Source organism: Opisthocomus hoazin, chromosome 7, assembly GCF_030867145.1.
Source record: "Opisthocomus hoazin isolate bOpiHoa1 chromosome 7, bOpiHoa1.hap1, whole genome shotgun sequence".
Taxonomy (NCBI): Eukaryota; Metazoa; Chordata; class Aves; order Opisthocomiformes; family Opisthocomidae; genus Opisthocomus; species Opisthocomus hoazin.
Genome location: NC_134420.1, coordinates 74105836 through 74122134, shown reverse-complemented (window position 1 = coordinate 74122134; position 16299 = coordinate 74105836). Strand labels below are relative to the sequence as shown.

The 16299-nt window shown below is 42.2% G+C and overlaps 1 protein-coding gene across 2 annotated transcripts in view; it reads left to right on the top strand.

Annotated features, from left to right (window-relative positions):
• Positions 1-16299, top strand: part of FANCM (FA complementation group M) — an 81872-nt gene that overhangs the window by 48696 nt on the left and 16877 nt on the right. For both annotated transcript variants that reach the window (XM_075427312.1, XM_075427311.1), the window contains 2 exons: positions 1424-1581; positions 2193-2345. In XM_075427312.1, coding sequence (XP_075283427.1) covers positions 1424-1581; positions 2193-2345 — 311 coding nt within the window. The remainder of the gene's footprint in view (positions 1-1423; positions 1582-2192; positions 2346-16299) is intronic.

Sequence of the window (16299 nt, the reverse complement as noted above, 5' to 3'; positions counted from 1 at the left end):
GCAGACCTAATACTTAACTGTTCTTCCAAGTGCTAGAAGTTCTGGTAAGTGTTCTTAATTTTCTTTTCTTTCAGGTCTCTTTTTTCCTCCTCTGCTAGGACCTTGAACTATGTGTTAGCTATAAAGGACTGTAACATCTCCTAGACTTGAGTCAAAAATATTTTAGTAGCAATATTGATCTTTGGGGTTTTTTTAACAATGGCCTTAATAAAATGCAGTTGGCTAGTTTTTTCCAGCTGTGAAAGACTTTTTCTGAACAGGACTTGAACCTAGTACTCAGAACTCTCAGGGATCTGTTTCTGAGTCTCTGATAAACATTGTCACACCATCCCTGTGGAGACACAGTCTCTGACAATTGTGACTGGAGAGGATTGAGAGGTACAGGCTGATTCCTCTTATGTGGCATTAATTCAGAATAGGGTGTTGACTGCAGATTCATCCCAAATCCTGTCTGCAGAGTGATTGTCAAATTAACTTAATTATTGTTCTCCAGGCTTCGTACATCTGGGCTGAAAGCAACCACATTCTTAACGCGCTCTTAGCACTGATTCATTGGACGCTCCTTTGCTCTTCACACTGATGGCTGTTTGGAGGGATCTGGCATTTTTTTGGATAGTGGCAGTGTCGAGGCTTGCTGTCAGACTGCCAAAAATTACTCCATTTCCTCTTCATCACTGGAGTATACTCGCTCAGAGCCAAGCAGCACCAGGGCCATGTCTTCAGTAGGCTGCCATGCGAGCACTGCCTTTGTTTTTATCTAGCATTGGTGCTCACAAGTCCCTGTACTTCCCACCTGCAGTTATGAGTCTAAATAAAACTCGTGAGCCTCTTTTTCCTTTCCCTAATCCTGGGGAATTTTCATAGTACTTTTGTTTCTGTCCTCTTACTCATCCGAGTGTCCGTCATAGAGGCGATCGATTCAAAAAATGACTAACAAATGTTTTTGTCGTGACAAATTAATGGTGCTTTCCAGTATTTAAAGAGTAACTTAAAGGAAAAAAAAACAAAAAGGAGAGGTGGGCGGGAAGCTTTTACTTATTTGCAGTTTATGCCCCAAGGTCTCCCAAGACACACATTTAGAAATTCAAGCCATATGCTTTCCCTGTTTGCTATACTGTCTTCAGGGCCCGTAGGTATTTGATATATGTATATCTCTGTATTTATATCTGTCTGTCTATCTGTGTCTCTGTGTATATAATGCCTTCCCCCAAACCAATCATTTAATAGATTTATCTGTAATTATGAGAGATACAACACTGTTTTGATACTTGTTTCTGACATCAGATTCTCTTATGTGGTTTTGCTTGTGGCATAGGGAAGGTATTTATTCTTTTGACTGATGTCATCCAAAGATCTTTTTATTCTGTGTATCCTTTTTCTTAAATTAGATAACATTTTCCCATCATTGTTTTTTCCCCCATAGGCCAAAAGCAAATACATTGTCATGAGAATTGGTCTCTGTCTCCTGAGGAATTTGAAATATGGGACAGACTTTACAGGATTAAGGAAAGCGATGGATTAAAGGAACCGATATTGCCTCAAACTCAGTTTGAAACCTTAGAAAACGTGGAAGAAATATCAGTGAGTTTAACCTAAATGTAATGTTTCCTTTGACATGACGCCTAAAGGATAGCCTAAGTAACAGTGAACTATGAATTTGAAGGAGGTCTATATTAAAAATGCGATTTTGAGAATTATATGTAGGTTTTGAGGTTAAGAATTTAAGAATTAGATGTTTGAAATGGGTCTTTCAGGTTAGATCTGTAAATTAAACACACATCAAGAAGTCTCTCAGAATCCATTAGGTTTTGTTCCTGTTTCTCGGAATTCCAGGGAGGATGCTGTATTTGTGGTGGTATGGTATCCGCGCTTTTTCAGTCCTTTGTCTGTATAATTATAAAGGTGTTACTGAAAGAAAACCTCAAGTTTTACAAGCTCTTCTCTGATTTAGAGAAAACATTTGGAGCTTTTGTGTCATGTCACCACTTAAAACAATCTGTCTTCCATGAAAGGCTGTGACAACACAAAGCACGGGGTTGTTTTTATTTAAATCAGATTTAAATGTTTGTGATAATGTGTAGATACTTTTCTCCATTCAGAGTATTTATGGTCCCTGACAGAGAATAGATATTAGTTTTGCTAAACAAGTTCTTGATTAAAATCTCCTTGCCAATCTTGATTTCAAACTGCAGAAGCATGAAGAGGGGGCAACTCACAAACTTTCCTTGTCTGAATGGAGAATTTGGCAAAATCGTCCTTTTCCTACGTCCATGGTTGATCACTCGGATCGTTGCTACCATTTTATCAGCGTTATGGAAATGATAGAACTGATGAGACATGAAGAGGTAAGGTGTTTATGTTTGGCTGGTTGGAAACATGCACAAGTATTTAATGCACAGGTGGAATATTTAAAAAATAATGACTGTTCTAGTGCTGTCTGGTCAGCTGAAACTAGAAATGAGGAAGCGTTTGCATGGGGCTAGTTAAGCGTTGTGAAATGGGTAATATGTATTTAATTTTGTTTCAAAATGTCTCCTATTTGTATTTTGTAATCCTGAATCTTTTCCACAGAGGTTGTTTAAAAACAGTTCGTGTTTCCCCACACAGAACCCTCCCCACCCATAAATCATTCTTTTTTAAATGAATCCAAGTATAATTTTTTTACAAAAAGACATTTAAATACAAGAACTATGTCTGTCAAGGAGCAAAGTCACCAGACGTGATATTAGACCTATTCCAGAGTGTAACAGGAATTGCAAATAATTTTGTATCACGTATCACATTAAATGCATCCCATAAAATGCATCCCATAAAAGTGATGCAGGAATCTATTGCATGTTTTAAGGTGGTTGTTTTTGGAGGCTTTTTGGGTTTTTTTTCTGTGAAAGGTTTAATTAAAATCTTAATTGCTGCTAAAAATTACAGGATAAGAGGAGGGCAGTCAAAACAAACATGGTTGAAAACCATTTGGCAGAAAGTAATTTTGTTTGCTATCAGCTGTGGGTAGCAGATATGTCTTTATAATGAAAGGCACATACAAGAACATGCGTGTACAGATACATCTGTTGACAGCACCTAAAGACTGCAGTTGGTCACCACACTTTTTTCCTCCAGTTTAGCTCTTCTGTGTTCTACAGGTACTGCTTTTTAGTGCGTTGAAGTTTTCTAGGTCATCAGAATCTGTTGCTAAGCTGCCAGAGTTTTCTGAGTAACTAGACTAATCAAGGAGGAGAATAGAGACATTGTAGCTGTACTCCTTGCTAGGAAAGTATATTAATGGAAGGTTGTAAATAGACTTCCAGAGTTCAGATAAGCTTTTCCACTTCAGCACAGAACAGTGGCGTTCTTGACTTCTTTGAGCATCTGTGTTCCCAAGCCAGGGTCAAGAATGTACTGCCAGAGAGAGAGGACTTGGGGGAGAGTTCAGGTATGGGAAGCTGAAGGAAGTCAAGAGACAAAGCAATGGTTAAAACATTTAGACTTGCTATTCTAATTGAGGTCTTCCCACCGCCAAATCAGGCACTTGAAGTATTTATGACTTCAGTTCCTTTTCTGAAAGTGTGTTGATACCTGAAGTCTGTTCAGGTTCCCACACACCTTCAAAGTTGCGGATGCTAAACCAGCATCTGGCGCCCTTAACATTTACAGAGCAAATTTGTTAGTCACCAAGCGAATCTTCAGTTGTCTTCCCCACACTTTGCCAAAAGTTGTAAGCAAAGCAGAGTATCAGATGCTTGCTTTCACAAGCAAGCTTTTGCAGAACTTTTACAGAGATCGGTCTGCCTGCTGTCCCTCAGGGGAACGAGACAGCCCAGCTCACCTACCTGGACTCTCCTCTGTGTAGGGAACAGAGAGGATGTCCCTTTGACAGGCAGGACCCAAAACTATGGCTCTTCACATCGAGGTCATCACTTTATGTTTTGCTTAGCTCTGCTGATGGCCGTGCAGCATAGGCAGGGTGTGTGGTGCTGTGCTCGCTGTGTGGTGCTGTGCTCAGGAGCCACGTTGTCCTGTGCCATCGCAGCACACGAGCGCTCTCCCCGAGTAGGTCAGAGCAGTCCTGCGCACAGCGCATGGCAGCGCTGCACAGAGTCTGCAAACAGTCCTGGGAGATCTGCATCGGAAAGGAAGGGATACAGCTCTTAATTGCAACAAGTGATAAATGGTTGGCTTTCACTATTTCTAATTTAACAGCTAAATGTCAGCTTAGTTGTGATACATTGCACTCAGAAGTCTGGGACTGCCTGTTATCTCATTCAGCTGCCTCCGAGCTCTAAGTTTCAGGCATTATCTGGGTTGATTTCCAGCCAGCTTTCTCTGATCTGTCTTAACTAGTTGCGGGTGGAGACGCTGACCTTTCTCATCAGTTAGAGGAGAAATTATAATTGGATGTCTCTGGCAGGCTGAAAACTCCTTCTAATGACTCCACTGAATATGGGAGGTTGCAACACGACACATCGCTCCACCCTGTTGAATTCTTCTAGGGAAAACCAGAGCAGTAGCAGTGACTGTGACTGTGACCGTGTCTGACCAGGCTGACATCACAGAAGCTGTAATCCTGTAATTAGCTCTGATACCCAATTTTTGAACTTCAGTGATTTTTGGCCTCTTTCTTATGTCTAAGCCAAATTGTCAAGGTTCAAGGACATCAAAGCTTCACCATAATTGTTTCACAAAAAGCAAAGATAAAATGTGCCTTAATCTCTTGTCAGCATGGACAATGATTTCTTGTATGTGAATTATATTAATATTTTCTGAAGTCACTCTTGATTTCTCTGAAAGGCACTGGTAGTCTTCCCAAGACAGGGTGCGTTCCCCCTGAAATTCACTGGAGGGAAGGGCAGCGAATGGTGTATGTTATCTCTACAGCGCAGCCGCTGCACTGCGGCACTCCTTACTCGTCAGGCAGATTACACCAGCAAAAACCTGTTGCCCTGCCATTCAGAAGAGAGCAGTCTGCCATACTGCTGCTGTGAGAGCATGTGTCAGTGTGGGGGCGGTGGCTTTGCTTTCCTGTTCCTACCGATCTTGTCCCAGGTCAGTCTTCCTGCAGCATCCGTTCTGCTGAGTTGGAGAATGCATACAGAGAGAAATAGGTGTAATTATACAGTAAGTCAGACCAAAGAACCTTTAGGTATAAAAATTTTTTTTTTTTTTTTTTTTAAATCTCTGTTCTGAACCATTTGTTGGCAAACACCACCTGTTTTGAGGGCCATCACTATTATGTAGAGCAGTTTGGTTTGGTCCTGTGGAGATCTCTGGTCCAGTCCAGGGCCCGTGTAGATCAGGTGGCTTGGGGCATTGGCAGGTCAAAGGTTAAGCCTTGGGGATCACAGAATCACAGAATAGTAGGGGTTGGCAGGGCCCTCTGTGGGTCACCCAGCCCAACCCCCTGCCCAAGCAGGGTCACCCAGAGCAGGCTGCACAGGACCTTGTTCAGGCGGGTCTGGAATATCTCCAGAGAAGGAGACTCCACAGCCTCCCTGGGCAGCCTGTTCCAGGGCTCCGTCACCCTCAGAGGGAAGAAGTTCTTCCTCATGTTCAGACGGAACTTCCTGTGCCTCAGTTTGTGCCCATTGCCCCTTGTCCTGTCGCTGGGTACCACTGAAAAGAGCTTGGCCCCATCCTCCTGACACCCACCCTGCAGATATTTGTAAGCATTTATAAGGTCCCCTCGCAGCCTTCTCTTCTCCAGGCTGAACAAGCCCAATTCCCTCAACCTCTCCTCGTAGGGGAGATGTTCCAGTCCCAAATCTCCTGGGACCTTGTTGGAGATGTTCCAGTCCTGGGATCTCCAGGTCTGGAATCCCACAGCTTCTCTGGGCCCCTTGTTCAACGTTTGATTCCCTTCATGGTGAAAAACTCCCCCCTAATATCTAATCGAAATTTCCCCTGTTCCATGTTGCGCACGTTCGCTCTGGCCTCAGCGTACCTCCAGGAAGCCTGGCTCTCTACTGTCTTGCTAATGGAGTCTGGGTGCGATCGTCTTTGTTGCCACAAGGGCACACTACTGTCTCATTTTGGTTTCTGTTGTCCTGTTGAGGACCCTCTGGAGAGCAGCCCTGCCCTCAGGCATGTCACCTGCTTCCCCTCATCTGGTATCACCTGCAAACTGGCTGAGGGTGTGCTCTGTACTGTAGTCAAGGTCAGTAATAAAAACGTTAACCACTAAAACCTCTGAGAAACCCTGCTAGCAGCTAGCCACTGGCTGGACTTCGTACCAGTCCTCAAAATGCTTTAACCGTGGTGGTCCAGCCAGTTTTCCACCCACCCTTACCGCCCACTTGTTCAAAGCAGATCACGAGTTTAGCTATGCGATTGTGTCAGAAGCCTTTCTAAAGTCAAGGTAAACAGCGTCCACTGCACTCCCCTTGCCCACAGAGCTGCTTACATCTTCATAAAGAGCAGTCTTGAATTTTTCACCTCTGTGCATTTGCTATGCTTGTTGGGATGTTCACTTGAAAGCTTCAATGTCTTCTTACTAGTTTTGATTTGAAGTTTGTACTTTAAACTTAAGATTGGAGTAAATGTAACATTCATGTAGCATTCTAGTTTCACACATTCAGATTTTTCCTTATGATACAGTATTCCCAACACTATTGCATATAAAACTGTTCACATCAGGATCTTTCAAAAATTAAGCAATTGTTGCCAAACCCTGGTGATGCCTCATTGCCCGTCGCCAGAACTGCAGGGAGGTGTGGGAGGTTTGCTTCGACAGTAACTCCTACACTGGTGGTGTGCATAGTGTAGAGTGCTTGTGCTTAGAAGAAAATATTAATTAAAAAATGAAAAAGTAGAGCAAAATTAAAGAAACTTGGAGGTGTGTGGGTAATGTTTTGTATTTCTGCAGACCTGCTAAGGCATCTGTATATAGGTGGGCATATCTGGCTGTATTCCTGACTCTGAGGCCGCGCAGGTGTGAGCGGCTGTGCAGGCAAAATTCCACCAGCTGAAAGAACTGCCTGTGTCTGGAAGTGCAGGGCTGCACAACCCCCGCCCCGTGTGTTTTTCTGCCTCTGTATTTTCACGAGCACTTCAGTTCAGCATACGACTGGGAAAACCATGAGGTCTGAACTGATGCTTGGCTGCCAGGTTTGAATTTAACCCTGTTCAGCGTCCCGCTGCCTGAGACCCCACAGATGCACCGTGCTTGCTGAAGGCACAGGCAGTTCAGGGACAGGACTGCTGCTGCCTCTCTCGTGTACTGACGTGTCCCCAGGCGCCTGGCGTGCCCTCCATGTCCAGCACAGGGGTTACAACGGTCTTCATTCAAGCCTGGTGTTTCACAGACTGCTTTGACCTGGGCATTCTTGGTGAGGATTGTTTTCAGAGCAAGTTTAAACTTTCAGCAGCTTTGCTTTACCATAGTGTTTAGAAGTGGTTTGGAATTGTAGGAAGTGCTATTATCAAACAGCTGGGTAGCGTAACGAGGTGTTGCTCCAGCCTCTGGGAAATTTACCTTTAACAGCAATTGAGCCTGTAAAAATCAGCTTAAAATGTTGGTCTTATGTACGAAGAAGTGGATGGAAAAAGGCATTGTTTTAGCAGTGATTCAAAGGTATTTGCATGTGTGTACTGTGCATCCAAGTTCCTGCTATAAATATTCTGCTGCCAAATATACCACTGCTAATCTCTCTGACGTTAATTTACAGTTCTTAATAGCAGAGGGATTTAAGACAAATACGAATCAAAGCTATTTCCTTAAATAACTAGATATTGAACTTCAAACCACAGTTCTATTGATTATTGTCTTACCGAGGGATAGAACATGAAAACAGGCCAATCACTATTTGACTATGAATCACCAAACGATCTGGAAGTTTCTGATGAAACTAATTATTTCTTGGGAAGAACCTCATTCAGAGACTAGTAGTAACTTAATACGAGCCAGCTCAGGAGGTATTTGTGTGTTCTTTATGGGTGTTTTATTTTCTGTTACAGAAGAAAGTTCAGGAATTCACTGATATGTATGTAGCTCTCCTTTCCTTGTACTCATTTAATGATTCCAAGAAACCTCCTACGCAGTTGTGTTTTGTGTAATAGATTAAAAAACGTCAATTAAAAGGCTTAGATATTTTTAAATAGATGCAAATATTTGGAAAAAAATTTATATTATATTTGTATACTCTTAATAACTTAGAGCAGAAGCTGGCACAACCAAAAGAAAACAAAATAGAAAAAGAAATCCGAGATATGAGCCCTGCGACAGGCACATCCACTGCAGAAAAGCCTTTAATGCCTGTGTGGCTTTATTACTACAGCAACAAGAACTGGGCAGATGGGATTGGATTTTCTACTAGCTACAAGCTAGGATTTTTTCTGTAACATGGTAACAAATCAAGTTGTCCTTATGCAAAATAACTCAATAGCTTTTAAGCATTTTTGAAAATTAAAATGTACTGTTTAAAAACAAGGTCAGGGCAAAGTAATCATTTTTATTGAAATTATATTTGTCCAAGTTTCTGAGGAACAGGAAATGTTGAAGTGCAAGTGCATTTTTTTTTTCCTGGGAAGTAGGAAATTCTTAATGACTTTTACAAAGTTGTAATTTTATCAGATGTGGGAGGCTGACTGTTGGATGCCTGTTTCCCACTTCAAAGCTGGCAACGTGAAGTTACAGTCAGAGCAATTATTCTCCCTAGAAAGACAAAAGAAAACCCGAAGCCTCCCATTAGAAGCATTGTCTCTCTCAGATCTCTGACACCCAATGCTGGATCAACGACAGGGTTTAGAAGATGAACCTGGAACAACTGCCACTAAAATCGTCTGTCGCTTATCATCTGCCTTAGCTTGCCTTGAAGGATTCGTGGGATGAAATGCGTGACAGCAGGGATACCCTAAAATTCCAAAGAACCCAAAAAGGCTTTCCATGATTTTGAAATTTTAAATCAGACGTATCTTGGGGGGAAAACAGTGCTTCCAGCCAGCTGTGACTTTTTTCCAGGTGACACTGAATGCAAAGTTGAAAGTTGCTCAAATAATGACAATGAAATTATTTTTTTTAGACCCTTGTTGCCAAGGGTATGTCTCAGGTTAAAATCCTGCCCTGAGATGTGGCAAGACTTCTTCTCCAGCCAGCAACAAACAGTTTAAGACAGCAAATGATGCTTAGCTACAGTGTTCATGACAGGCAGACTGACTCCTCTGTGGAACTGCTGGTTTGAACTGTGGGGTGCTATTTGTTGTCTGGGCACTGAATCTGGCTTGAACAGCAGAGAACAGATAATCAAAGCAAATAGTCTGTCCTGGGATTCTCAAAAGAAAGCTGTGCAGAGGTGCCCCAGCCTGTTTTTGTTCTCTATTCCAGAAGAACCCAACAGGAACACGCTTCCTAGCGTGGAGGTGGAGGGATGTTTGGTTTGCTCTTAGACAGTAAGGCTGCCAGGGGGAACCTGCGAGACCGAAAATGTCAGCTCTCCAATTAAAATAGTTTCTTCGTGCCATATTGATTCTTCTCATCTTGTTGCCAAAGGATTTGAGTCTGAACGCTAATTGAGACCTGGGTTAGATTGTTCAGACCTTTGATTGCAGGTGCTTTCTGTTTTTAATGATCCTGTGGGTTTTGTGCTCACAGTGGGAGCAGAGGAGTAAGAGTGATTAGGCAAAGGATTTTGGGGTGTCAGCCAAGTGAAGGGGACAAGGGGATTGAGCAGACCATGTGGCACCTGGAAGGGCTTAGCGGTGTTACTGTGAGATAGCGTGGCTGCTGCGTGCAGGGGTGGCTCAGGGCTCCTGGGCAGTGCTGCAGGAAAGCCTCCCAGAGCCCCTGGGCCACAGGTTAGGCATGCCAGCCAGAATTAGTCTTTCCACTTAAGTTAAATGATCTCAGTTTTCTGGAAAACATGCCTTAATAATGAAACATGCCAAAATAATAAAACTGAGAGAGTTGGGGCTGCTCAGCCTGGGGAGGAGAAGGCTGCGGGGAGACCTTAGAGCAGCTGCCAGTGCCTGGAGGGGCTGCGAGAGAGCTGGGGAGGGGTTGTGACAAGGGCATGGGGTGACAGGACAAGGGGGATGGCTTTAGACTGAAAGGGGGTGGATCTAGACTGGATATAAGGAAGAAATGTTTCACGATGAGGGTGCTGAAACCCTGGGACAGGTTGCCCAGAGAGGTGGTCGATGCCCCAACCCGTTCTGTGATTCTGTGGTATTACATCTAATGGAAACCAGATAAAATATCCAGTGCGGGATACAGGGTTGCCAGCTTGAATCTACAGACAAGAGAAATGTCACGGGTGTTCTGTGGCGTGGTGTGTGTAACAGCAGCTGCCTGCCTGTGGTGGGGTTTTGTCAGTAATGCAGGCACTCCCAATCTCCCTGCCTGCTGTCAGGAGAGCAGTAAAGTGACTCTGGCTGCTGTTGACTTTTGTTGGGTTTGTTCCATTGATATTTTACTGGGGGGGGGGTGTGTACAGTAGCTTTGCATTTAGGTTTCTGGATTTAAAATAGTTGTATGCTGTATTTCACAAATTGTCAAAATATTTACGTAGGTGAATAATTGGGTGGTTGTTCCTTAAGCTCCTACAGAAGACTGATTTGGCAGAACTCTTTTACAGTGAGCGTGCCAAGTATAAACTGGCAATCCGTTTCTATAGTCTTGGAACTCTTGCAGGAGCTACTATGCACCAAATGTCTTTGGAGATGCTCTTTATGTTTAGAGAGGGGATAATATTTTGATACAGGTTTTAATATTATAATAATACACTGGTGACAAGGGTTAGTGCAAGATAATCACATTTATTTAGAACACCAAACTGCTGCTGTAGTTGAAACACTGCTTTTAGATGCAACAGTCCTGCTGTCCGCTTGGATATACCTGTTGCTGCTTGAATTTCTAGTGTTGGCGTGGAAATGCAGTAAGCTTAGGCAATTATTATGGTCACTGGGATTCAGGAATGATTTGCTATTCATATTTTTGTGGAAATTGCATATTGGTGTCCAGGTCATTGCTGTATATCTCCCTGTAGTGTGGTGGGTCTCCCCCCTCCCCCTGTGTGTTTCTGAAGTACTTAGCACGGGGACATCCCAGGCTGAGGAAGCCGAATAGTAAAAGTCAGCTTCAACCTATCTGTGATGGCAGATAGCAGGACAACCTGCACTTACCAGGTCAGACACCTCTATCCCTGCCTAGCTATCACTTCTGTCCGGGGAGTTTTAGAACATAAGCAGTTACTAAGCCATAGATTAGTTCATTTTCTGACACTTCAGTTGTTCTTGCCTCTGCAGCCTCTTCAATGATACCTGTTCCCATAATCACTAGGGTACATACCTTCTATTTTGCTAATAAATCTTGCTTTTTAGGGATCTTTTGAATGGTTTTATTGTGTATCTGTGTTTGCTGTATAGACAGATACTCTCTCAAATTAGAGTGTCAGCAAAAGAAGTACAAACAGATAAATGAACAGTAGCCAACTGCTCCAAAGCAGGAGCAGATGGTAACCCTTCAAGAATTCCCAGCCGCATGGATCAGCCTGGGTGTCGCAGGAGCAGGAGGTGTCAGACCCTGGCTTGGGTTTTGAAGAAGGGTGTCGGGTGGTTGTACGAGAGAGAGATTGTGATTCGTTCCAGGCAAGCTGCCCGAAAGCAAAAAAGCAGTAGAGTTGTTAGATACATCAGTGATGTGATATTGTTAGGAAGAGAAATATCACAAGTTTTGTAGAGGGAAATTGTGATTTCTGTGTCCCTTGGGCTTCTTTCATGAATCAACTAAATATGTTTCTAAGGGTCATCTGAGGGAATATACTTGAACTTCCAAAAACAGTTTTTGATGGTGTTACTTTCCTAGAGTCTCTTCTGGAAACTAAGCAGTCATGGAGTAGGAGGGATTGATGATTCCATTCATTAACCAGTTCCTGAGAGCTAGAAATAATGGCCTGTACTCAGATGGCAGGGAGGAGAGCAGTGAAATCACAGAACCCATTTGCTAAATGGTTTAGAAAAGGGATAATTTTTACAGTGGTAAAAAAATATGTTTTTGAGATAAAAGTAAAAGATTGTCATAATTTTGATAAAGAATTACCACGCGAGCACATTCTAAAAAGCTGGAGAATTAAATTCCGTACCAGTAAGTTTGAAGTCGAGTAGAGGAGAAAGCTGCCTTAGCCAGGAAAGAGTTGTTTTGGATACTTCTGTGTGAACATTGGTTTAGTGATCACTGTTACTCAAAAAAGGGACTGGAATTTCAGAAGTCAGTGGGAAAAGTAATATAAAATAAAGCAGAAAAATTATGCCATGGTAAAAATACGTCCTATCCCCACACCGCTGCAAACAGTGAAAGTCCATCCACTGCCGTTAAGTTCGTTGGTGCAGACAAAATTTTTAGCCAGTGTAAGCTCACAATAAGTGGCCTAGGCAGGCAGATGGACATGTTTTGGGAAAGCAGTTGTAGCTCCCCTCGAACTGAAATAGTCTAGTCTATTCTGTTCTATATTTTTTTTTATTTCTACAGGTTCTTAATTCTTGGTCAGCTACAACACACTGGGTTAAAGCAGCCTTTGTCTGACAGCTGTGGGTGTTTGTCCTCTTGCATTCTTGTGTTTCAGTCTCGTTACTGGGCACTAATAAATACTGTGTAGTGCATATTTTTCTGTTAAACCATTTCAGAAACATAATATTTTACTGCCTGCAGTCCAGTTTGTCAAGCAGGTGAGCAGATTCCTGAGATGCAGAAGCTTTCTTTGTAGGAATGAGAGGAGCTGGAGGAGGACTGCCCGCTTTGATTTCTCTGTCCTCCAGAAGTCTTCCATTGCAACTGGAAATGTGTGTTTGAAGTATGGTTTAGCTTCCTCAGTGAGCATCATTAACATATCCAATATATTAAAAACAGTAATTATAACCTAGGAAATATTTGTAAACCTTTAAAAAAGTGTTTGTGGGGAGCAGGGGAGAATGACCATGGCTGAGAGCATTTGAGGCACAGCATTTTGTTGTGCAGAGTACACGAACGGGTGTCTTCCACGTGTTGAGCATTGCGTGTGAGGGCAAACACAAGGGAGTATTTAGGGGATCAACTGATCACCTACAAGGAAAAATTTGTAACCACTTCTCATTCGAATTGATTGGAATATGCTGCTTTGGTGTCTGCTCTGCCTACTCGTGCAAAATACTGTGTGAAAACCACCAGCCTTACTGTTGTGATTTTTGCTAATATTCATGCTACAACATAAGTTAACTGGGATTTATACCCATGTGACTACCTGTATTGGCAGGCGACTCCACGGGATCTAACACTCAGTGTGAAAGCTGAAAATCCAAAAGCCTTTCTTCCCTAGATCTGACCAAAACCAGTTCTGAAAACAGGTTCTGGTTTGTGTCAGAAAAGACTTAAATGCCAGTTGTTCACACTGCTTTTACCTCTGTTTGAATCAAGCTTTCAATTAAAGAAGTTATAATTGTTAAAATCTGTATTGTATCTATTTACAGACTTACCTTTTCATTTTTAAATAGCAAAATCACCAGGCTTTTGGCAGACATCTGAATCTCATTAGAAAATGTACGTCCAAAGCAGCTTTTGAGGAGAGAGAGGTTAATTTTAATTTTGATAGTCAATGCCTTAAATTTAAATGCTAGAGAACAGAGTGTGTATGTATACATTTATTTATATACTAGACATTAAAATTTTAATATCTTAAATCTATTTTTCCCTTTTTATTTTCTATATTAAAACCATTGCTTTTTATACTGAATCAGTAAGTCTAAGCAAGGTCATTGACTGAGTACAATAATAGGAGAGCGATGCCTGTTTTTCTATTCCTGCATGACCTATTTACTGAGTAGCTGGTACACGCTGGAGCTTACTAGGTTATAGAAAAGCTGATCAGGTAATCTAAGATTCTACAAGTTGTACACATTCAGGCTAAAAGGTGATAATTATAATTCTGTCCTTTCACTCCGCAGTATTAAGTAGGCTCGCTGGGAGAAAGTATTTTGTTTGGAAGAAAGTATTTTGAATGACTAAGTTGAAGTGGAGCAGTTACATAACTCCATGTAAGCCTGAAATTAGGTTACTAAAGTTTGTCCTAGATGCTGATTTGTCTTCTGGACTGTTGTCCTGGCGTAAGGCATTTCTGCTAGACTTTTTTTGTTGTTGTTTGTGTTTTTCAAGTTAAAACATAATCAAGGGTGTATGCAGCAGCCTAGTGAAGTTCTTCAGTGTAGCAGCTCCTCGCTCCTCCTGCTTGCTGTGTTGTACCCAGTTACTTATCCATGCAAAAAATGCCCTGTTTTGCGCTCTCTGTTTAAATTTCTTTAAAGATTTTAGCAGGGGTTTTTTCAAAGCCTGTCAGAAAGCTGGTGAGATGGTGCGCATGAGAGCATCTCAGTGTTTTTGCTTGTTGGTCTCTTCAGGGAAATCTAATGGGTTTGTAAGGTCTGATTTTTTCATTTTCAATAGCAATATTGACACTTCTAAATGCATATAAGGTCAGCAACCCATTGGCTTCCTCCCTGACCACTAAAAAAAGGCATTACATCTGCCTCCTCCTAGTTCTGGTGGTATGTAGGCAAGAGATTACACGCCACCATCCCCAATTCAGGAAGTTTGTTCTGGAGTTTCTTTAGGTCCTTTGGATGACATGGTGTGGTTCCATCACCTCTTACCACCCTAAGCACACAGCTTCCTGTTTGGCCCTATGAAAACGAAAATGATTTGCTTGTATCTGCTCCACCTCTGGTCTGGTTGTGATCTGAATTATCCTTTTACGTGCCTGTAACCCTCATCGCTTCCTGCAGGTTTGATTACTTTTGGGTTGTTTTGCTTTGGGTTACTTAAAAAATGCAGGACAATATAGGGCCAAGAATGCTCTGTGCTGATGCTGCTTAGAAGTGTATTGGGTGGGCGAGCGCATCACCTGCTTCTGTTTCAGTAAGGTTTAGTGGTTTGGCTGCTAATCAGTCTTTCATCCATTTAACATACGTTGTGTTCTTATCATGCTTGGATACTTTGATTAAAATACTCTGCAACATTCAGCTGTTACATAAATCTAAACATATCATTAGCAACAACGTTACCTTGTCAACCAAACGTGTCATCTCCTCAGATGACATTTGTGAAGTTAATTGCACCAGATCGTGTGGGTTGTTATTTGTTACTGCTCTTGCATTTCGTACGAAGACTTCCATATCTTGATTCTGTGTTTTGACACAGCTTAGGGAAACTAATTGCTTAGAACCTACATATATCAAAATCATCCTTTAACCCTTTCATGGTAATTGTTTTCTTTACTATTTTGGTATTAAGACTTCTTATAAGTCAGCCTATATATCTCCTTGGAGATCTCTTTTTAAAAAAATCCTAACTTTTAGTTTCTTTGGTGTGTTTATAAATGGATAGCCTAAGGACAGGCAGTAAGCGCACAGCAGCTGAGTAACCTCTTCTGTAGTGCCAAGTGGAGTAGGTGTTTCACAGCCCTGTAGAGGTGAATCTCCAGAAACTGAACTTCCTCCCCCTGCTCCACCACTCCGCTGTGCTGACCCTATGGAAAGTGCATACGTTGTCTCTGGACACAGGCGTCTGCTGCAAACAGGAGGAGGAACCAGCTGTGCCCCTGACCCCGAGCAGCCTGCACACAGATTCTTCCTTATTTAGTCTGCGTATGGTCCTTTCTGTGGCACATGTGTGAGGTTAATGATAAAATCTAAACACTGATTTTATTTTTGTTTATTTTTATTATTACTATTACTCAGAGTGAAAAAATACTGCTAGCACTGAATAGTATGCCTCATCTACTGGAACCAGAAATGATCCAAAATTGTGTTAGGGTATGATCAGCCTTCATATGTGTGGAAGAAGGCTTCAAATCCCATTTTCAGGAATACATTTAGACAAGCCAGGCAGCAGTGATTTTAGGTGTGGTTACTTCTGCCTTGTGTAATGGGGTAGAATGACATTGCAGAGTATTTTTTTAAACCTTGTTTTCCATGATTGACTCCTCTGGCTCCCATAAGGAGTCTAGCAGTAAAGGATTGTGTAACAGCAGCTCCAGGTGGAGCATCTGTGGAAACTCTGTTTAATTTCTTTACAATCTCGTTTAGAAGAAAGGTCCCAGGGGTCCCAGTTTTGTCAAGGTATTGGTGTCACTGTGCCATTGATTAGAAGAGATCTGGAAACTTTCTTAGCAATTCAATTGCACAGAGACCAGATGTTGAAGAAATGAGAAGTTGTGTTCTCTGAACGAAGACCAGGGCTGCTGCTCACAGGAGAAGAGTCTGTGCCTTGCTTGGGGACAGATGATGGGGAGTGAAAGGTCTGGCTTGTGAAGAGCTAGAGGAGGATGGGAGGTTACTATATGCTACTGG